At 38.9% G+C, this 24290-nt stretch overlaps 1 protein-coding gene across 2 annotated transcripts in view; it reads left to right on the forward strand.

Annotated features, from left to right (window-relative positions):
• SOHLH2 (spermatogenesis and oogenesis specific basic helix-loop-helix 2) overlaps positions 1-15487 on the forward strand; it is a 139731-nt gene extending 124244 nt beyond the window's left edge. For both annotated transcript variants that reach the window (XM_087436194.1, XM_014791285.2), the window contains 2 exons: positions 10540-10796; positions 12203-15487. In XM_087436194.1, coding sequence (XP_087292320.1) covers positions 10540-10796; positions 12203-12223 — 278 coding nt within the window. In that variant the 3' untranslated portion in view covers positions 12224-15487. The remainder of the gene's footprint in view (positions 1-10539; positions 10797-12202) is intronic.
• Positions 15488-24290: the final 8803 nt, after the last annotated feature.

A 24290-nucleotide genomic window follows, 5' to 3' on the forward strand; every position in this document is an offset into this window, starting at 1 on the left:
CTGGTATTATCTACTTGAAGTACACGAGCTAGCCACGGGCGTTTAAATAGTGTTATCCCAGAAATTGGGCTCAAAATTGACCATCATTACCAAAAAGCTCATCTTTTTTTTATTGAGGTATAATTGACATATAACGTATTAATTTCAGGTGTACAACATAATGATTTGTTGTTTGTATACATTGTGAAATTGTGAATTGTATACATTGTGAAATGATCACCACTGTAAGTCTACTTAACATCTTTCACCAAAGTTACAAATTTTTTGTCTTGTGATGAGAACTTTTAAGATCTAGTTTCTTAGCAACTTTCAAATATGCAATACAGTATTATTAACTACAGTCACCATGCTGTACATTACATCCCCATGACTTATTTATTTTATAACTAGCAGTTTGTACCTTTGGACCACCTTCACCCATTTAGCACACCCCCTAGCTCCTGCCTCTAGAAACCACCAATCTGTGCTCTGTATCTATGACTTTTTTTTTTTTTTACATTCAACATATAAGTGAGATCATATGCTATTTGTCTTTTTCTGTCTAACTTATTTCACTTAGCATGATGCCCTAAAGGTCCATCCATGTTGTCACAAATAGCAAGATTTCATTCTTTTTTATGGCTGAATAATATTCCTCTGTGTGTGTGTGCATGTGTGTGTTTGTATACACATTGCTTTTTCTTTATCCATTCAGCGCTTGATGGACACTAAAGTTGTTTCCATATCTTGGCTATCGTAAATAATGCTGCGGTGAACATGGGGTTGCATATATCTTTTCAAGTTAGCGTTTTTGTTTTCTTCAGATAAATGCCCAGAAGTGAAATTGCTGGATCATATGGTAGTTCTACCTTTAATTTTTTTAGGAACCTCCATACTGTTTTCCATAGTAGCTGTGCCAATTTACATTCCCACCAATACTGCGCAAGGGTTCCCTTTTCTCCACATACTCACCAACGCTTGTTACTTCTGGTCTTTTTCTTTTTTTATTGAGGTCATGATAGTTTATAACTGTGAAATTTCAGTTGTACACTATTATTTGTCAGTCAGCATATATATGTACCCCTTTACCCCTTATGCCCACCCCCCAACCTGCTTCCTCCCTGGTAACCACTAATCTGTTCTTTTTGTCCATGTGTTTGTTTATTTTCCACATATGAGTGAAATCATGTGGTGTTTGTCTTTTCTGTCTGGTTTATTTCGCTTAGTCATACCGTCAAGGTCCATCCATGTTGTTGTGAATGGGACGCTTTTGTCTTTTTTTATGGCTGCGTAGTGTTCCGTTGTGTGTATATATATATACCACAACTTTATCCATTCATCAGTTGATGGGCACTTGGGTTGCTTCCACATCTTGGCTATTGTGAATAATGCTGCGATGAACATACGGGTGCATAAGTCTCTTTGAATTGTTTATTTCAAGCTCTTTGGATAAATATCCAGTAGTGGGATAGCTGGGAGGTATGGTATTTCTATTTTTAATTTTTTGAAAAATCTCCATACTGTTTTCCATGGGGTTGCACCAGTTTGCATACCCACCAGCAGTAGATGAGGGTTCCCTTTTCTCCACATCCTCTCCAACATTTGTTACTTTTTGTCTTGGTGATTATAGCCATTCTAACAGATGTAAGGTGATATCTGCTTGTAGTTTTGATTTGCATTTCCCTGATGATTAGTGATGTTGAACATCTTTTCATGTGCCTGTTGGCCATCTGTGTGTCTTCTTTGGAAAAGTGTCTGTTCATATCCTCTGCCCATTTTTTGATTGGGTTGTTTGTTTTTTTCTGTTGTTGAGTTGTATAAGTTCTTCATATATTTTGGAGATAAACCCCTTGTTGGATATATGACTTGCAAATATTTTCTCCCAGTTGGTAGGTTGTCTTTTCGTTTTGTTCGTGGTTTCCTTTGCCTTGCAGAAGCTCTTTAGTCTGGTGTAGTCCCATTTGTTTAGTTTTTCTTTTGTTTCTCATGCCTGAGTAGACATGGTATTAGAAAAGATGCCTATAAGACCAATGTCAAAGAGTGTACTGTTAACATTTTCTTCTAGAAGTTTTATGGTTTCACGTCTTACTTTCAAGTCTTTAATCCATTTTGAGTTAATTTTTGTGTATGATGAAAGATAATAGTCTACTTTCATTCTTTTGCATGTGGCTGTCCAGTTTTCCCAGCACTATTTATTGAAGAGACTTCTTTCTTCCTTTCTCCATTGTATGTTCTTGGCTCCTTTGTTGAAGATTAGCTGTCTGTAGATGTGTGGTTTTAATTCTGGGCTTTCAGTTCTGTTCCATTGATCTGTGTGTCTGTTTTTGTACCAGTACCATGCTGTTTTGGTTACTATAGCTTTGTAGTATATGTTGATACCTCCAGCTTTGTTCTTTTCTTTCAGGATTCCTTTAGCCATTTGCAGTCTTTTGTTGCCCCATATGAATTTTAGGACTCTTTGTTCTATTTCCATGAAGAATGTCGTTGGGACTCTGTTTGGGGTAACACTGAATCTGTAGATTGGTTTAGGTAATATGGACATTTTAACTGTGTTTGTTCTTCCAATCCATGTGCATGGGGTATCTTTCCATTTCTTTATGTCATCATTGATTTCTTTCAATAATGTCTTACAGTTTCACTGTATAGGTCTTCCACCTCTTTGGTTAAATTTATTCCTAGATATTTTATTCTTTTTGTTGTGATTATAAATGGGATTGTATTCTTGAGTTCTCTTTCTGTTAGTTTGTTATTAGAGTTTAGAAATGAAACTGATTTTTGTAAGTTGATTTTGTACCCTGCAACTTTGCTGTAGTTGTTGATTATTTCTAATAGTTTTTTGATGGATTCTTTAGGGTTTTCTGTATAGAATCATGTCATCTACAAACAAGAGTTTCGCTTTTTCCTTACCAATTTGAATACTTTTTATTTCTTTTTTTGCCTAATTGCTCTGGCCCAAACCTCCAGTACTATGTTGAATAAGAGTGGTGAGAGTGGGCCTTGTCTTGTTCCTGCTCTCAGAGGGCTGGCTTCCAGTTTTTCCCCATTGAGTATGATGTTGGCTGTGGGTTTGTATATATGGCCTTTATTATGTTGAGGTACTTACCTTCTATACTCATTATATTGAGAGTTTTTATCATAAATGGATGTTAGATCTTGTCAAATGTTTTCTTTGCATCTATTGAGATGATCATGTGATTTTTATTCTTCATTTTGTTAATGTGGTGTATCACATTGATTGATTTGCGGATGTTGAACCATCCTACGTCCCTGGTATAAATCCTACTTGATCATGGTGTATGATCGTTTTAATGCATTGCTGTATTCGGTTTGCCAATATTTTGTTGAGGACTTTTGCATCTATGTTCTTCAACAATACTGGCCTGTATTTTCCCTCTTTGTGTTGTCCTCGTCTGGCTTTGGGATCAGGGTGATGTTGGCCTTGTAAAATGTGTTAGGAAGTGTTCTGTCTTCTTCAATTTTTTGGAATAGTTTGAGAAGGATAGGTATTAAATCTTCTTTGAATGTTTGGTAGAATTCTCCAAAGAAGCCATCTGGTCGTAGACTTTTATTTTTTGGAATGTTTTTGATTACTGTTTCAATCTCTTTACTTTTGATTGGTCTGTTCACATTCTCTATTTCTTCTTGATTCAGTTTTGGGAGGTTGTATGAGTCTAAGAATTTATCCACTTCTTCCAGGTTATCCAATTTGTTGGCATAGTATTCTCATAATCCTTTGTATTTCTGTGGTATCTGTTGTAATTTCTCCTCTTTCATTTCTAATTTTATTTATTTGATCCTTCTCTCTTTTTTCATAGTGAGTCTGGCTGAGGATTTGTCAATTTTATCTTCTCAAAGAACCAGCTCTTAGTTTCATTGATCCTTTCTACTGTTTTTTTTGTTTGTTTGTTTCTATTTCATTTATTTATCCTCTAATTTTTATTATTTCCCTCCTTCTTCTGACTTTGGGCTTTGTTTGTTCTTCCTTTTCTAGTTGTGTTAGGTATAGTTTAAGATTACTTATTTGAGGTTCTTCTTGTTTGTTAAGGTGGGCCTGTATTGCTATGAATTTCCTTCTTAGGACTGCTTTTGCTGCATCCCATGTGAGTTGGTGTGGTGTATTTTCATTTTCATTTGTCTCCAAATATATTCTGATTTTTCCTTTAATATCTTCAATGATCCATTGGTTGTTCAGTAGCATGTTGTTTAGTTTCCACATATTTGTGACTTTCCCAGCTTTTTTCTTGTAGTTGATTTCTAGTTTCATAGCATTATGGTCAGAATAGTTACTTGATGTGATTTCAATCTTCTTAAGTTTATTGAAGCTTGCCTTCTTTTTCAACATATGGTCTATCTTTGAGAATGTTCCATGTGCACTTGAGAAGAATGTGTATTCTGCTGTTTTTGGATGGAGTGTTCTATATATATATCTATTAAGTCCATCTGGTCTAGTTTTTCATTTAATTTCACTATTTCCTTGTTGACTTTCTGTCTGGATGATCTATCCGTTGATATAAGTAGGTTGTTGAGGTCCCCTACTATTATTGTGTTGCTCTTAATTTCTCCGTTTAGGTCTGTTAATAATAGTTGCTTTATGTACTTTGGTGCTCCTATGTTAGGTGCATATATATTTATAAGTGTTATGTCCTCTTGGTGGAGTATCCCGTTTATCATTATATACTGTCCCTCTTTCTCTCTAATTGTCTTTTTTTATCTTGAAGTCTACTTTGTCTGATATAAGTATGCGGCAACACCTGCTTTCTTTTGTTTGCCACTAGCTTGGAGTATCGTCTTCCATCCCTTCACTCTGAGCCTATGTTTGTCTTGAGAGCTGAGATGTGTTTCCTGGAGGGACCATATTGTTGGGTCTTGTTTTTTAATCCATCGAGCCACTCTGTGCCTTTTGATTGGAGAATTCAGTCCATTTACATTTAGAGTGATTATTGATATATGAGGGCTTACTACTGCCATTTTATCACTTGTTTTCTGGTTGTTCTGTATTTCTCTTGTTTCTCATCCTGTGTATTTTTGACTGCCAATTCAGTTTGATGATTCTCTAGGATGGTTTTCTCAGTTTTATCTTTATTTATCATTTGTGTCTCTGTTCTGATTTTTCATTTAGTGGTTACCATGAGGTTTGTATAAAAGATCTCACAGATGAGATAGTCGGTTTTCTGATATCCTCTTATTTCCTTAGTCTAAGCAGGTTCTATCCCTTTCTTCTTCTCCAACTAAGTTATTGTTGTCACAAGTTATTGTGTTTTGTGTTGTGAGTTTGTGATTAAAATGAAGTGATTATAGTTATTTTTGATGTTTTCCTTCTCTTTATCTTTGTTATAATTAAGTGTTTGCTAACCTGTTCTGATAGAGAACTGCAATTTTCTGATTTTCTCTGTCTGTATATCTCCTTGCTCAAGGCTTTGTAAACATTTTCTTTTGTTTTTCAGGTATGAGGGCTTTCTTGATTATTTCTTGTAGGGGGGTTTTGTGGCGATGGACTCCGTCAGCTTTTGTTTATCTGGGAAAGTTTTTATTTCTCCATTGTATCTGAAGGATAGTTTTGCTGGATAGAGTATTCTTGGCTAAAAGTTTTTGTCTTTCACAATTTTGAATATATCGTTCCACTCTCTCCTAGCTTCTAAGGTTTCTGCTGATAATCCATTGAAAGACTGATAGGGGTTACTAGGTAGGCTATTTTCTTCTGCCTTGCTACCGTTAATATTTTTTCTTTGTCATTAGCTTTTGCCAATTTTACTAATATACGCCTTGGAGAAGGTCTTTTTACACTGATGTAATTAGGAGTTCTGTTAGCTTCATTTACATGTAATTCCAGCTCCTTCCTCAGGTTTGGGAACTTCTCAGCTATTATTTCTTTGAACAAGCTCTCTGCTGGTTTCTCCCACTCTTCTCTCTCTGGGATACCTATAATCCTTATGTTGCATTTCCTAATTGAGTCAGATATTTCTCAAAGAATTTCTTCATTTCTTTTTAGTCTTAGTTCTCTCTCTTCCTCCATCTGAAGCATTTCTATATTTCTGTCCTCTGAATTACTAATTCTGTCCTCCGTAATATCAGCTCTGTTTTTTAAAGACTCCAGATTTTTCTGTAGCTTTCATTGTGTTTTTCATCTCCAACATTTCTGATTGGTTTTTTTTGTATAGTTTCAATCTCTTTTGTGAAGAATTCCCTCTGTTCATTAATTTTATTCCTGATTTCATTTAACTGTCTTTCTGAGTTTTCTTGTAACTCATTGAGTTTCTTTATGTTAACTATTTTGAATCTCTGTCATTTAGATTGTAAATTTCTGTGACTTCAGGATTGATTTCTGGGTACTTGTCATTTTCCTTCTGGTCTGGACTGTTAATATACTTTTTCACATTATTTGGTGGGGTGGACTATTGCCGTCATTTAGTGGTATTATCTGGTTGCAGATTGCACCTGCTGCCACTTGAGGGGGGCAGGAGCTGTATTTTCTGAGCCCGCCACAACACCTGGCAGTTGTGCCTGTCTGTTGGAAACTGTGCCGACAGAGCCCGTCTGTGTTTGCTCACTGGCTGCTGCTGTTTTACACACATACGCACAGGCACTCTGGCAAGGATCCCCTGCTCAGGCCAAGTGCCTGATCTGGTGCATTGGGTGAGGGGGGGGAGTGGCGCTTTCTTTTGCATGTGCAATCCTGTGCACTTGCACTCTGTACTCACTGTCTGCCTGCTGGGGCTGTTCGGCTTGGTAGAGATGCCCCCGATTGCTTAGCCACCTCGGTGTGGAGCATTTCCATGGGTTGGGAGGCAACTCCAAGAACAAAAGTGTTCCCACGGAGGGCTGCCTTTCCCCCCTTCTCCTCTGAGAGTTGTGTGCTGGCCACCCTGCCACGTCCCGCGTCCTAGATTGCTGCCATTTGGGAGGGAGAGGAGATCTGCTTACCTCCTTCCACTGCCTCCTCAGGGGAGTTCAGTACCCCCACCTTCAGATGTATGGCTGCGTGGATCTCTCAGACGTCTGTTGTGTTGTGTGAATGTCCTGTGTTGGTTTATGAATGTCCTTTTCATTGTATCTTAGTGGGGAGAGACTAAGGGAAGAGCTCACTCCACTGTGATGCTGATGTCACTCTCTTTATTTCTTGTCTTTTTGATACTAGCCATTCTAACAGGTGTGATGTGATATCTCATTGTGGTTTTGATTTGCGTTTCCCTGATTAGTGATGTTGAACATCTTTTTATGTATCTGTTGGCCATCTGGATGTCTTCTTTGGACGAATGTCTGTTCAGATCCTCTGCCCATTTTTTAATCGGATTGTTTGGTTTTTTGCTCTTGAGTTGTATGAGTTCTTTGTATATTTTGTATATTAATCCCTTATCAGATATATGATTTGCAAATATTTCCCCTCATTCCATAGGTTGCTTTTTCATTTTTTGGTGATTTCCTTTGCTATACAGAAGCTTTTTAGTATGATGTGGTCCTACTTGTTTATTTTTGCTTTTGTTACCTTTGCTTTTAGTGTCAAATCCAAAAAATCATTGCCAAGACCAATGTCAAGGAGCTTATACCTTGTTTTCTTCTAGGAGTTTTATGGTTTCAGGTCTTACCTTCAAGTCTTTAATACATTTTGAGTTGATTTATGTGTGTGGTGTAAGACAGTGGTCCAGTTTCATTCTTTTGCATGTGGCTTCCAGTAGAAAGCTCATCTTACTGATAGATGATAAGCACACTAGTGACTTTATTATATGAATAGAATCTAAAGGGAAGGGCAGTATTCATACTGATTGAGTACTAACTATGTACTCATTTAACATATTAACTTATTTACCTCCTTCATATCTTTGCTTAAATGTCACCTTCTCAGTGAGTGTTTCTCAACCATCCGATTAAAACTACACACTCCTTCCCAGCATCACATAATGCATGGGACTCCTTATCCACTTCCTCTGCTGTATTTTTCTTCACAGCACTTATCACCTTCTAATATTCTTTACTTGCATATTTTTTTATTGCCTGTCTTCTCCCACTAGAATATCAACTCTATGAAGACTGTGAATTTACTTTGCCTGTTTTGTTCATTGCTGTATTTTTAGTACCTAGAGCAATGACCAGCATGCAGTAGATGCTCAAGAGACATTTATTATATGAATATTCATTGTGAAACAAATATTTACGCACTGTGAGGCATTTTTGTTATGTGTGTTATAAAGTCAAGGCATGCCCATGTACTTGTAGAAATAAGAAAATGGGAAAAAGCAGAGCCAGAGTAAAAGAACACAGCTACTAGTTTATGACTTTCAGTATTCCCAAAGGTTACTCTTCATTGAGAGACCAGTAGAATATTGAGCTCCTAACCTGCATATTAGATGCTGGATGACAGGACACCTGACCCGTCTCCTCAGTGCCTGAGTCTGAGGTCACCCTTCTGCTGACTTCCTTGAAGGGTTTCCACTCTCTTGCTTCAGCACCTCCCCAATGCTGGGAATGTCCTTGCCCACACTCTACGTAGTTAACTCTCAGTTCATCCTTAGTTCTCAGCTTAAACGTCCCTGCCTCAAAGATGGGGACACAAGGGCGAACAAGTTGCAGTTCTTGTTCTTACGGAGCTCACAAATTTGTAGCAGAGAGGATCACAAAAGCAAAATATGATTCCTATAGTATTTTGAGTGCTGTCATAGAGGTACCGTGCATATTATGGGGATATAGTGGAAGCCACGGGGACAGATGAGATTACTGGGGATGGTGTCTAAAGTCAAAGAGAAAGGGGCCAAAAATAGAATATACCCCTCCTTGTTCATATAACCAAATTAGCCCCAGAGTGTTTTATTAGTCAATTTAAACTTTTCTCCTGACTTAGAGGAAAGGGGAAGAGAATAGAAAAGAAGTAGCCATGAGCCATGGTTAATCTACTTAAAGTAGTTGGGGCTGAATGTCACACTGAATGATTAAATCAGCCCAGATTAAATCAGATAGAGGTCAGGCCACAGGCATATGCCTGTCAATGTTACTTCTTGTACATACATTACTTACTTCTGCACTCTGTTTATATCCTGCAGAAACTCTGAAACACTCTTTCCATGGTCATGAGCTCAGGCCTTTCTGTGCCCAGCATCTCATAGTATCGCATCACCTAAAGCAAACACTTGGGAAGACAGACGTAGGGCATGTTCATACTGGAGGAGACCTTGAAAGTCATTGAGTCAAAACCCGAAGTTTAATTTTATTTATATACATTTTCCATCTAAAAAACAATATTAGTCCTTTACTAACCCAGCTAAGATAATAACTGTGTTCTTTTTTTATGTATTTCCTACAAGTTTTTTTCCATGTATATTTTTCTACAGTGGTAATCATATTGGGCATACAATTTTGTCTCCTGCTTTTTTTACTTAACATCGTGTCATATATACTTTTTTTACTTAACATCGTGTCATATATACTTTTTTTATTATGCAGCCCTCATCACCATTTTAGTGGTTTTAGTAGTTTATCAAATGATTTATAGAATAATTTTCTTAGCCATCCTCCAGCTGCTAGATTTAGTGTTTCCAGTTTTGTGAGGAGAGTGATTTTATATATAATATGATAGGAAATATTTCCCCATATATAGATTTTTCTATATTTTGGACTTTTCCTTGAGCTGGATACCTGGAAGTCTGTGATGAATGAGTTCGAGAACATGAGCACATGTATAGCTTGTATTGTATCTTGCCAAATTGCTTTTGAAAGAGGATTGGAACAGATGACAACAGTTAAGTCTTTAGAATTTCACTTTCACCACCCAGGCCCGTCAATCGAAGGCTGGAGAAGTTGAATGACCACCTGAGGTCACCAGGTTTCTGTGCCAGAGTCTGGCCTGTAACGCAGAAGGGCTGATTCTTTCAGTATTTGGACTTCGTTAGGTTGCCTTTACTTGTCCTTTTCCATAAATCTCTGTATGTATTTGTTGAAAAGATTTTTCACAAATATTCCAGATAAATTTGTGTTTAAAGCAGATGTGAAATTACATTATTTTACTTTCTTTATTATTAAAGTCCAGAAGAAAATAAATAGGTATTCACAGTGTTGCGATTACATTAACATTCATTATATATTTTTAAAAAATTTTTCTGCCCTCTAGTTATTGTACAGAATATAGATATATAATGATATGACCCACTTCATTGATAGAAAATCAACCAAACTTTATTCATGGCTGAATGGAGTTCTTCTTTGCAACATTCTTTCTTGCTTCATAGGGATGGTCACAGTTTTGATGATGATGAAAGCCACACACACACACACACACACACACACACACTCATTCACACACTCATTCACACACTCACCCAAAGGCACAGAGATCTGATGCTCCACTAAAATCTCTGTCTTTTAATGACACATGAACACTAATTTATAGTGTGTGTGTTGCACTGAATGTCACTACTAAAAAGTACACTTCGTTTTTCCATCGGCATTTGAGTGTAGCAGTAGTATAAGTTTGTAACATGAGGACATGAAATAGAGGACGATTTATTTCAAATACAGTAGTTCAGAGTGAAGATTTGTGTATACTGATGGATATTTGGTTTCTCCTTGTTAAAGGTCAGTCCAGCTCCACTTCAGAGAATGCTGTGGGTGATATGTATAAAGCTCGAATTCCCAGCACAGCTCTCTCTCTCAATTCCTTCCATGCTGTCAGATACTATTCTAAAGTCATCCCTTCCTATGACGCAGCTGCTGTAACAAATCAGAACATTTCAGTTCATTTTCCGTCAGCTGTGCCCAAAGTCTCAACGTTTCTTCCTCAGCACTGCAATTCTATGTTGGGCCAGAGCTGCACAACACATCCCAACTGTCTGGTAAGTCTTCTGGGGTCCTGGATCAGATTGGACACTCATTCCAGCCAGCAGGGCCCCTGACTTGCATGTTGTTGTTAATAGTCTGGTCAGAGATCTCTTAGACTGGGACCAGGTGCAGTTAACCCAGGCTCTCGCTGCCCAAGCTGCAGGACTGGTATCTAGATATCCAGAATCAGTGAATCTGGATGTGGCTCTGCTGGTGTGACCTTAAGCGACCAGATGGAACCTGGTTTCCTCTAGAGCCCCTCCCTTCTTCCTCTCTGCTTCTGAGATGCCACATTCCATTTTAGCAGCCTCACCCTCAACCGCCCATAACTGGCTGCTGCTTTACCTCTTAGGCTGGCAGTAGTTGCTCACGTTATATGAAAACCTGTTCTTCCAACACCAACCAGGCTGATTTCAGATCCCAGGTGTCCTCATATGACATGTTTACTGAGCACCCACTATGTTCTAGTGTTGTGCTAACTAAGAGTGAAGTGGGTAAAGATAGACCTGCCCTTGTGAAGCTTTAGTGTCACAGAGAAAAGCAGACTTAGAAGCAGGCAATTGTGATACGTGTTGGGGCACGTAGGAGGAGTGCCCTAGTGTATACAATATAATCTAGATTTGGGAGAGGTTAGGGACTGCTTACCCCTGGAAGAAGTACTGTGTGAGCCCAGATTTGAAGAGTAAGATTTAGCCCAGTAGAGTGGTTACAAATTGGGAGTGAGGAAGGAAAGAGCATTCTAGACAGATGGATCAGCATATATAAACAGTGGTATCCTCAGTTTTTGGAAAAACTGTCCAGTTGTAGAAGACCCAAACCAGACTGGCCTGCTTAAAATGGACTTCTGATAACCTTAATATAGTTGCTAATACTGTTGCATATTGTTAATAGCTAACACGTTTTGAGCACTCACTAAGTTATGTGTCAAATACTTTGTGCTTAATGTGGATGATCTAATGAATCTCTGAAACAATCCTTTGAGGTAGGTACTATTATTATTTCCATATGAAATCTATAAAATGGGACTAATAGTGACCTTCCCAAAAAAGTTTGAGAAAAATATTCTAAAGAGAATTACAAAGAAATTTTAAAATATGAAGTATCTACAGATGTAATACTGTTACTAATGATCATCAGTATATCAACAGGAAAACCAGGGTAAATGAAGAAAGATTGCAACGTTATTTTTTTTATTGTTGACCTATACATACTGTCTGTAGTTTCTATTGTAGAATTGTAAGAAAGTAATTACTTTTACTAACAATCAGTAATACATATTTTAAAACCTGTAGATTTATTCACCTAGAGATTTCACATGGTTTTACAAATCATTTCATATACATAGAAAAATATATTTGTCACATTATGAGTAAGAACAGGACAGGATTCAATTAATGTGGTTTTTTTTTCCCCTTTGCAGCAACAGTTTTGGGCATATTAATAGCACATGTTTGAAATTCACACTCTAGACCACCTGTTGGGCGCAGTTTGGCAATACAGGAAGAATGGAACAAAGAATGACCTTGAAAGCTATGCCCAGAGACCTAATATCAAAAGAGGTTGCATTGTATGCCTTCTGATGAATGTGCTAAAAGCTTTTGCAGATAGAAAAACGAGCAGCAAAAATGCCAGCCACACACTTTCACTTACCTCCCTGCATTCTTAGATCTCCCCCTACGAGAGAGCTACAAGAACAAATGGCCTAGGTGACCTAGACTCTTCGTTTCCTGAAAAAGTATTCCACAGTTTATGAAAAAAAGCACACTATAAAGAAGATCCGTGTAGACTTGATAAAGTAATAAGATTGGGGAGGGGTATTGATACTCCAGTGTCGCTGAGCACAGATATTGCAACTTGATTCTTATTTTTAGTATCACTGTGAATTCCTGTCACTTATTTCTAGGTGGTATCTTTCTAGAGTTGACATTTTAGAGAGCTTCTTTCATTATTCACCATCCAAACTAAGACATCTTAGTTTAAGAGAGGTGTTGACCTCCTCACTTGACTACTAATGAATAAATTGATGTATTTGTTTTGCGTTTCATAATCCTTGAGTGAAATAATAGCTAATAGGTAAATTTTTCTTTCTAGATCTTTAGATACAGACTAGCAGATCTTTCTTTGTTTTTCATCTCCCCCTCTCTATGGGTATAAGAAAAGACTATTGAAAATAAGGGGAGAAAAATGTTTGTTTTATATTTCACTGAAATGTTCTTATGCATAATATAAGTTTTATTGTTAAAGAAAATATTCAGTTTTGACCTGAAAATGATAATCCATTTTTGTTTTGTTTAATAAAATACGTGTTCCCTCTTTTAGTAGTACTATGTAGGGAATTTAATTTTACTAGATTTTTGAGTTTAAAAATTACTTTAGGCATAGCCTAATTTTCATGTCCAACTGTACAACTTTGCTTTGAGGATGCCATGATGATGGAATCTGTAGATGTTTGACAAACTTTATCTTTATAAAGGAACTTGAAGTTTCCGACTAAGATTCTATGCTTATTATTACAAATGTGTGCTTGGCTCTTTATACTCTTGCCTTTAGGAGTAGTTTGTTTGACATTGTAGGAGAACCTGTTTGAGATTTTTTGGGCATTGAGATGACTGGTGTGTAGTTGTGGGGAATTCAAAGGTGGGAGCAGACCCAGGAATTTTGAGTAGGTATAACTAAGAAGAGTGAAACCCAAGAAGGTCAGGTACGGTTTCACACACTCCAGTTTATCTAGATGACAATGGAAACTGCTTGTGTAATGGGGGGTGCTTTCCCATGTTTATTAAATCTTTCATGTTTTATAAAATTAAAGTTTTTTAAAAGCAGAATGCACTTTTGCAAAATAATGAACATTAGAAAAGATATGCCATTTCTGTGAATACTTGGCACTGACATATCATAACAAAATCTTGAAACCAGAACCTGAATCTCCTGGCAATTTTCTCCCCAACTATCGAGGATGCCGTTGGTTTTCCCCTTTCCTTCTGCCTGTCTCCCTGTTACATGGAATGAGGAAGGAGGAAGCAGGAAGCCCACGGATCACAGTCCTTCGTTAATCAGGTATCAAGAGCTGGTTTTGTCACCATGGAAACATGACACTCCTATGGAAGACAGAGAAGTCTCTTATCTCTGTATTTTTCAAGGTTGTTTTTACATCCCAGAATAATGTTCTTTCTGAAAACAAAATAAGAGGATGATATACACACACACGATTACATTACATAGTATGTTGTATGCTGTTGAATTTTACTCTTAGACTCTAAATGTTCTTCTTTTTCGCTCAAAGCAAAGATTTCTAGAAGCTAGGTAGGCTTGAGCACTCCTGGGAGAAACTTCAGAGAAATAGACTGCTAAAATGCACAGATAAACTTGTTCTGAAAAGTGGTCTGCTAAACTGTATATCCCAAGAAATCTTGGCCAACAGATATTCCTTTCCACTTATTTCTTCCCCAAATGTCTTAAGGCGCTACATGAGGGTGTTGGGAGTGATGTATTTTCTAAAACACTGAATTCCTTCTCCTTTCATCCTGTCCTAGAATATTTTCTTGTGTTCTTTAAAATAATAGCCAAATTTTAAAAAGTTCTGTGGTTTGGGACTTGTGAGACTTCATGCCATTTTTAAATCCCCAATGTTAGGTCTCAACATTGCTAGCACTGTGAAAACTCCTTACAGGTTATTGCCCCATAGACCTAAAGTTGATCTCAGTTTTGAACTAGAAACTATTGGAAAGGAGGAAGTCATTCCCATAACCACGTGTATATTAGGGTAGGTGCACAGAAACAAGAGAATAAACATTGATTCCTTTTCTCCTCCTGCTTTGAACTAATAGCTGGTTCTCTCACGTTGTAGTATTCTAATACTCCTGAATCTCTTGTTTATAAAGTATTAAGGAAGGGGTGAAAAACCCATAAGATTCACTTCCCTGTGGGTAATTACTTGTTTAATATTTTTAGATTTTATTTACTATAATCAAGAAGGCCACTGTGGTTTAAGCATTGATTTTTATCTCCTAATGGAGCACTATAATTGAACTGCCCTTTTATGACATTTAACTGGTAAAATAATGATTTTAAAATATCTTGCTAAAGGAGACATTTCAGACTTGGTTTGTTTTCAGTGTAATGAGAAATTCAACTCTTTTGTAGAGTTAGTGAGTCAGGACCTGGACAAAAATGCTTCTAAGCCTGTAGTAGAGTCAAGGGCAGGGGAGAGAGGTGAGATATCAGTTAAGTAATTTTTTTTTCTTTACGAGCAAAAAATAGAGTTTGGAAAAATTTGAATATTAACGTATTGTCTTGGCATAAAAAGACTTTTTAAAGGTTTGATCCTAATCTTATGCAACTAAGAAACTACTGCAGGATTTACTCCAAGCTCAAAACACTCCCTGGCCTTCTTGAGTCATGTGAGAACTGTCTATGGGGCAAGAAATTCCTTTCTTGACCATCATTGCCCTCACCCTGTGAAGCAAGAGCTGAGTTTCAATATAAATATTATTGCTGGCCACAAGACTTCCCAGCTCCTTTTTAAAAACCTAGCCACAGAATTTGACTGGCAGAGAATGTGTTTATACTTAGTATCACTATCAATTCTCCCTAAAATGGAAAACCTACAACAAAGGATGCAATAAAATGCTGCTCTCTGGGGCGGGGCGGGATTGTGTCAGCCTAAGGGGCAGTTACAGGGAGATCATATTATGGGACTTGCACTTACAACCTTGGCTTGGGTCCAGTCAAGGCTGGGAAAAGTACTCCCAGTTCCCCACCCCCCACAGCAAATGATGTAAATTCCCTCTACAAGGAGGCACAGCCTCTGGCCCGGTTTGGTGGAAGGTAACGTGAAGGTGTTTGTATAAATGGTTGGCTTGTTGAAACCCAAAATAGTTTTTGAAATGGAGGTGCCTAACCAGGGTAACTTCATTAGAGAAAATGAATTCAAACATTAAATCTCAGCTACTAGAATTGGCTTTGTGTCATTTGGGTATTTCCTTCAAATGCTAATGAAAACTCAAGAATATTAATCAGATCCCATTGGCAAAGCCAAGCCAGACACAGCAGGCTTCCGGCTGAAAATTATTTTTCACCCTCTACACGTGGATGTTCTGCTGCCTCTTAAACAGAGGCAAGCAAAGCCATTGGTGATTGTGTTCCTCCAGTGGCCGGTACTGGACTTGCACAGCATAGCCCTAATCTTGCTTGCTCTTTTACATTTCCCTGGCCATTACCTCTTCCTCCTCAATGCCTGATGCTCTTGCTCGCTGTTCAGCTCTGGGCACTGATCACCTTACACATGGGCCCCTAAGCTACCCAAAGAGGCAGCTTAGTGTCTTGGAAAGAGCCTGCGGTTAGCAGTTGGAATGGTGTGAGCATAGTCTAGTTCCACCTCTTAGTAGCTGCATATATTTGGGTAAATTATTTATCTGCTTGCACTTGTTTCCTCTTCTGTAAAATGGAGGTAACAATATTCATTTACTTATTCAGGTTCTGAGGATTGAAGATAATGTTTATAAAGTTCCCGGCATGCAGTAGATCCTCCCCCAAAGGTAGCTGCTGTTATCATGCCTCCTTCCCTTCCTGCAGCTTCTCTGCTCACCACCGCACAGGAGGAAAAAGAAGCATGGTTCTCAATGTCATTTCATGTCGCTCTTCCCAGCTTTGTAGCATCTAAACAGAGTGTTTGGGTTTCTGTGAGCTGTTGGGATTCTTTAACCCCTAGTGGTGAGTGGTAAAGTCCTGCACACAGTGTCTCCCCTCCCTTGTGACTATCCCCCCAGCAGAGCAGAGCACATATTTGACACCATCTTCCCCACCCTCTGCCACTCCCCATGCCTCCCGCAAGAGTCAGGCTGAAGCATTTTTGTAGCAGGGAGGAAATAGCAGTTTGTGTGGATTCTTTACACGACTCGTGGGTTGCTAAAGAGCCCACTCCTGGGTTGGTAATCTTCAGGTCCAGGGTTTCTCTTCGCCCCAGCCTTAGGGCCTCGTTTTTATGAGAGGCAGCATGGTAGATCTGAGCCCCAGCTCCATTGCTCCTGGCCTTAACTCAGGGGTCCCAAGCAATCAGTTTCTCTGAGCCTCATTTTTCTCATCTGTAGAGCTAATACCTACCTTGCAAGTTTGTTCTGAGGATTCGAGAAAATGCATGCAACATGTCATTAAAGATGTCACCTTTCCCGTAGTAGGGGATCAATAGATAAAATGTATTGCTCGTTATACTTGCTTACTCCTTTTTGCACAAGCTTTGCTCTGTCTCTTTGCTGAGAGCATGCACTGTTCAGTTTCCCCTATAATTTCCACTTTCCTGCCTCTTTTACTCAGACCCATAGACACCATCAACAAACAACATCAATCATTGGTATTTTTTTTATCTTTTGAAAGATATTTTAATTTGTGTTATAAAAGTAATATGGGTTTATAACATTTAAACAAAATTGTATAAAACAGAGTAAAAAAATCGCTCTCTTCTGAAATTCCACTGTATGGAGGTAACCACTCTTAAATTGGATTTTCTTTTAAGCATATAAATAAACATAAATTTTGCAAATATAGAGACATTTAAATTTCTTACAAAATTGGAATCATATTCTATTCTGCACTCATTTTTTTTCCCACTTAACTCCTTTATGGACATTTTCCATACCCGTATATCAAAACTTCACCCTTTTTTTTGTGTGTGTGTGGAAGATCGGCCCTGAGCTAACATCCACCAATCCTCCTCTTTTTTGCTGAGGAAGACTGGCCCTGGGCTAACATCCATGCCCATCTTCCTCCACTTTATCTGGGACGCTCCCACAGCATGGCCTGACAAGCAGTGCGTCGGTGTGAGCCCGGGATCCGGGCTGGCGAACCCCGGGCCGCCGCAGCGGAGCGCGCGCACTTAACCGCTTCAGCCACCAGGCCAGCCCCGAAACTTCACCCTTTTTAATAGCTGACATTGTGTTCTGTTTTAAGAATATCTCAAAATATATTTAACTAATTCCCCAATGACAGACATTTAGGGTTTTTTTTCATTTTTACAAAAAATGTCACAATAAATGTCATAATTGTATCTTTGCATAGTTATGAAAATATATCTGCATGATATATTCAGCCAACAAATATTGAGTACCCTTTATGTAACAGACATTGTTCTAGCAAACTCCGTAATTTCAAGGAGCTTAGGTTCTAAGGAGGATGCATAAAATAAATAAACATAAAATGCCATGTCAGCTAGTCATGAGCTGTGATGAATACCTGAAAGTAAGGAGGAAAGCAGGAGCAGGGTCCGGCTGGGATGCTGTTTTAGAGAGGGAGATCAGAGAAGATTCTTTGAAAAGTTGGCATTTGGAAGAAACTTGACTAATATGAGAGAGCAAGCCGTTCGGTGATCTGGAAAGAGAGCATTCCAGGTAAAAGGGTCTGGGGTGGGAATGGGCTTGGTGTACTCGAGGAGCAGCAAGCAGTCCAGTGAGGCTGGAGTGGAGGGAGGGAGGAGAGAATAGGGAGCAATACAACATAGATCCTCAAAGGCCAGTGTTAGGACATTGGTTTCTTACAGATGGGAGCCAGTATAAGATAGAGCAGAGGAGGCACGTGATCTGATGCACATTTTGCAAGGACCAGTCTAAGTGCTGGGCACAACGTGGACCATAGGGAACAAGAGCAGAAGTAGAGGGATCGGTTAGAAAGCTCTTCTATACGAGGCAACAGAATGATGGTGCTTTGATTATGGGTGGTGAATAGTAGTTATTGAAAATAATGGTTTTGGTGGCCTGGTGAGGATACAAGCCTGATTGGAGGGGTCTGAGAGAGAGAGAGAGAGAGAGAGATGAATGAGAGAAGACGCAGAGACAGTAAGAATCGACAGCTTTTATTGGAGTTTTGCTACGAAGGGGAGTTGAGAAATGGGGCAGTTGCTGGAGGCATGTTGGTTTTTAAGACAGGAGCAATTTCGGCATGTTTGTACGCTGATGGAAATTGTCTCGTAAAGAAGGAAAGATTTATAATGTGAAGAGAGAAAGGGTAATTGCTGGAGCAACGTTCTTGAGTAGGCCAGAGGGTGGCGGAGACCAGAGCAGACGCAGCCCATCACTGGTAATTGGAGGGAACACAGCATACATGGGCTCAGATGCAGGAGAGATGACAGATGTGATGGTGGGGGTCGTGAAAGGTTGGGGAAGAGAGGAGAATGTTTGAAATCATTTTGTAGGAGAGTGGGAGAGTGAATAAACTACGGCAATGTAAGGTTGCTGTGCAGCACGAGAACTCACTGGAAGTATGTGGTCATGAATCTAAAGTGAGACCAGTCAGAACATGCTTGTGTGTTTTTCTCCAGGCAGATTTAGCTGCCTGGATGCTGGTGTTGAACAGACAGAGATTTAATTGGGGTTTCACTGAGCACTTTTGACAGAGAAGACAGGGGTTAGGGAGTTGAGGGAATGTGCAAGAGAGTCAGGATAATGAAGAACCAGGGAATCTTGGCTAGATAAGGAGGGCAGGGAGGACTCCATAAAGGGGATCAGTGGATGGAGGTCTTGGTCTTGTGTGGTTAAAAAATCGTTGGCATCAAAGCACTAAATAGAGGATCAGATGTAAGGATAAGGTAGGGTAAGATCAGATGGTCAGAAAGTGCGGTGCTCAGAATTGTGAGGATGGAGTGGGTGCTGTTGTTGGTATAACCTTGGGAGCATTCTTTCTTATTTGTGGAACAGTGAAGTGTGATCATACAAGGTTATGGAGAGAACACACACCCCATAACTACAGCAAGACCTCCTTTATCCAGCACTGTCAGCAATTGAGATTCCCATTCCTACGAACATTCCAGGAAACAAATACTTAAAGCATATATTTTATTTGATGATTTTGATACAATTCTTTCTCATGGCTAGTTAACTAAGTAGCTTCAATCATATTACTAAGAGAGATGTACTTGAAGAGAATACGTGCATAGAGAAAGAGCACAAGAGAGTGAGGGAGAATGTGTGAGCACTTTAAGGAAGAATATACCGTTAGCCAATATTTTCAGAGATCACCCGTTTCCAGGGAGTTATATGATATAAAATCTTCATATGGTAATAAACTTCCATTTTTATAACAAATGTTGGAATTATTTGCTGATCACTCATTTATTTCCAGTCAATAGCAATAAGTAGGAAATTAATATGTTAAAGACACAGAAACACAGTAAAAGACTCAGATTAATGTAACCCCAGATACAGAGTTCAGAACTGTCGAGTAAGTGCCAAGTACTCAATGTGCTGAGAAGGAAGGATAAGTGCTTAGATTGATAGAGTGTGACTGGATCCAGATGAGCCCTCCTCTTGAGTTGAATGGTAAGGACTTTTAAAAATAGGGAGGATAAAGTTAGCATTTCAAGTATGTTAAGGGAAAGCAGATTATTCCAGAAACAGTGATGGGACCACTGCTAGCTATTTGGAAGAAAAAATAGAAGCATTAAAGCTGCATTCCTACCTCACTCAGCAAAATTAATTCCTGATTTTTAAAGATGTACGAATTAAAAACAAAAGCAAAAAAATCATTAATGAAAACAGATGTATATTTTTATAAACTTGAAGTGATGACTTCTTTTAAAGAATGACAATGAAACCCAGATGCATATGGTTAAACACACACACACACCATATTTTCAATTAATAATTCTGGCAAATGGCTTGTTTCCCTAAAACAAAGAGATCTTTTAAATCAGTAAGGAAAAGACAAGCAACCAGAAAGAAAAGTGGGCAAAGGTCATGAATAGCATTTTATAAATAAACACAGAGAAAATATATATGTGAAAAGATGTTTGCAATAATCATTGTTAAATTAAAGCAATGAGCTATTTTTCACCTCATAGATTTAGCAAAGATTATAAACTTTAACACAGTGTTTGCAAGGGAGTGTATAAAAACTGTCATGTATGTGGATAGGAGTTTAAATTTGCATCACCTCTTTGGCAATATCCATCAAGGTTTTAAATGTACATACCTTTAATTCACAATTCCATATCTAGGAATTTATTATAACTTCAAGATTTCCTCCTCCTCCGGAGGTGACGTAAGGGCCATAAAGAGAGCCATTGTCTTTTCTTCCTCCTATCACAACACAATCTGCCCCACCCCTATAAATTGAAACCAATCCCCAAAGAGGCTATAATTAGGAATGATTGCCCAACTTCCCCTAAAAGGCTGAAGGGGGACTAGTCCCATCACTGTTTCCTTGCCTGTTTAATTCAGTCACTACCAAAGTCTAAGCTTCTCATGTCACTCTCCCACCATTAGCTCTTGACATCTCCTATTGGGACCCAATCTCCCACCCTACCCTGAACCCAGACTCTTCTTCTGGAATTCAGTCATCAGCAAAATCCTTTGTATCCTGCTTGTTTCTAGGCCCACCCCTCCACTCCCATCCTGGCTCTCATCCCTTCTTGACCACTCAAGGACATTCCTCTAGCAGTTGTCCCCTCTCCCTCTTAAATACTGGATAGTCCTTTACACAGAATAGATCCCAGAGCACAATAAACATGCTTCAATACTGCTTATTTCGAAAAAACAAAACCAAAAAATCTTCTTTTGACTCCACCTCACTTTCTTCCAGTTACTGCTCCATTTCTCTGCTCCCCTTGAGAGTAAAACTGCTTGAAAGTATTGTTTTATGCTTGACGTCTTCACTTCCTCACCTCCCATTCCCTCTGGTGAGTGTTTTACTGAAGTATAATTAACCTATGAGAAGGTGCACAAATCATTGGTGTACAACTCAATGAATTATCATAAAGTCAACACACCATGTACCAACCCAGGGCAAAAAATAGAACACTGGCCACACCCCAGAAATCTTGTTCCCTCTTACTACACTTCCGCCTCCCACAAAATAACTTACTATCATTACTTTTTTTTTTTTTTTTGAGGAAGAACAGCCCTGAGCTAACATCCCCTGACAATCCTCTTTTTTTGCTGAGGAAGATTGGCCGTGCCCATCTTCCTCTACTTTATATGGGATGCCGCCACAGCGTGGGTTGACAAGCGTTGCGTCTCGCTGGGTGCCCAGGATCTGAACCCATGACCCCCAGGGCCGCAGAAGCAGAACACGCACACTTAACAGCTACGCCCCGGGGCTGGCCCCCCTACTATCATTACTTTTAACACAACACATTATTTTGCCTATTTTTGAAAAATTGTTTTGGAATAATACCATATGTATTTCTTTGTGTGTGTTTTCTTTTGCCCAACATTATGTTTGTGAGAATCATTCAAGTTGGGGTGCATAGCAGGAGCTTGATCACATAGGGCTTAAGGATTTATTCATTTTTTTCTGAGTGAAATGAAGCCCTTGGAAGGTTTTAACAGAGGAGTGACATGATATGATTTTTGCACTAAAGGCCTCACTTGGCTGCTCCTTGAGAATAGGCTGTGGGCTGGAGGGTGAGGATGAATGTGAAAGCAGAGAGACTGGTTAGGAAGCTATTGCAACAATCCAATCACACTCTTAAATTTTCTGGCTTTAAAAAGAAAAGGCATTTTAGGTCAGTCCCTCAGTGGAGCTAAACAAAGCAATAATAAACCAAACTCAGTGTTGGACCTGCGATAATTAGGCCAGCTATCACAATTTAGGCCTAGAAAATAATTAACGCCTTTGCAACAAAAATAGCCTTTGGAAATAACTGTAATTTTTAAAATTAAAAAGGGATAATTTATGGCTGAAAATAAACAGAAGCTTCAGTATTTTGAAGCTTTGCATCTTAAAAGTAATACTTCAAACACAGAAAGCATTCTCAGGGCCAGAAAACCACACTAATTTCAGCTCCAAGGGGGAAGGACAGGATGTTAATGACTCATCACAAGCTGATTGATAAGCAGTGTTAAATCTGCAGATCGCCTGGAGCTACATGTTGGAGATACAGGAACGCCCCATCCAGTTGTAAGGTTTTGCATTACTATTTACATTTATCCTGCTTATTCTTAGCGCTTGTGGCATCACAAATTGGTAACAAGTGTTTTCAGATGACTCAATTGAAACCAAGGATTACATGTGGTTGAATTTTCATCTATGACTGCACATTTTTTCTTGGTCCTGAGAGTTCTCAGCTTTTGAAATGGAAGTTTTAACATTTTACTCAGATCCAAATATTTGGTTCTTCGTTAGTTTTCGCAGCACCTGGGCAGGAAATGGGGCTGGAACTTGGTGGGTTTTAAATCTAGGAACATGACAGACCCCTATCTCATGCCATGTGTAAAAATCAACTCAAAATAGATTAAAGACTTGAATGTAAGACCTGAAACCATAAAAGACCTAGAAGAAAACATTGGCAGTAACCTCCTTGACATTGGTCTTGGTGATGGATTTTTGGATTTGACACCTAAGCCAAAGGCAACAAAAGCAAAAATAAACAAGTGGGACTACATCAAACTGAAAAGCTTCTGCACAGCGAAAGAAACCATCAACAAAATGAAAAGGCAACCTGTGGAATGGGAGAAAATAATTTCAAACCACATATCTGATAAGGGTTGAAGATCCAAAATATATGAGGAACTCATACACTCAATAGCAGAAAAACCAAGTAACCCAATTAAAAAATGGGCAAAGGATCTGAATAGACATTTGTCCGAAGAAATCATACAAATGGCCAACAGCTACATGAAAATGTTGTCACCATCACTAATCACTAGAGAAATGCCCATCAAAACCACAATGAGATACCACCTCACACCTGTTAGGATGTCTGTTATCAAAAAGACAAGAGAGGGCCGGCCCGGTGGCGCAAGTGGTTAAGTGTGCGTGCTCCGCTGCAGCGGCCTCGGGTTCGCCGGTTCTGATCCCGGGCGCACACCGACACACTACTTGGCAAGCCATGCTGTGGCGGCGTCCCATATAAAGTGGAGGAAGATGGGCATGGATGTTAGCCCAGGGCCAGTCTTCCTCAGCAAAAAAAGAGGAGGATTGGCAGATGTTAGCTCAGGGCCGATCTTCCCCACAAAAAAAAAAAAAGAACAAATGCTGGTGGGAGGATGTAGAGAAAAGGGAATCCTTGTGCACTGTTGGTGGGAATGTAATCTGGTGCAGCCACTATGGAAAGCAGTTTAGAGTTTCCTCAAAAAATTAGAACTACCTTATGATGCAGCAATCCCACTTCTGGGTATATATCCAAAGGAAATGAAACCATTATCTGAAGAGATATCTGGGCTCCCATGTTCATCACAGCATTATTCACAATAGCCAAGGTATGGAGACAACCTAAGTGTCTGTGGACAGATGAATGGATAAGAAACTGTGGGATAGCTATACAATGGAATATTATTCAGTCTTAAAAAAGAAGGAAATCCTGCCATTTGCAACAACGTGGATGAACTTGAAGGGCATTATGCTAAGTGAAATAAGCCAGACAGAGAAAGAAAAATACTGCATGGTGTCACTTACATGTGGAATCTGAGTCAAGCTCAGAGTAACAGTAGAACAGTGGTTGCCAAGGGCTAAGGGGTGGAGGAAATGGGGACAGTTTGGTCAAAGGGTACAAATGTTCAGTTGTAAGTTGAATAAGTTCT

Source organism: Ceratotherium simum, chromosome 10, assembly GCF_057802395.1.
Source record: "Ceratotherium simum simum isolate JZ-2026a chromosome 10, ASM5780239v1, whole genome shotgun sequence".
Lineage (NCBI taxonomy): Eukaryota > Metazoa > Chordata > Mammalia > Perissodactyla > Rhinocerotidae > Ceratotherium > Ceratotherium simum.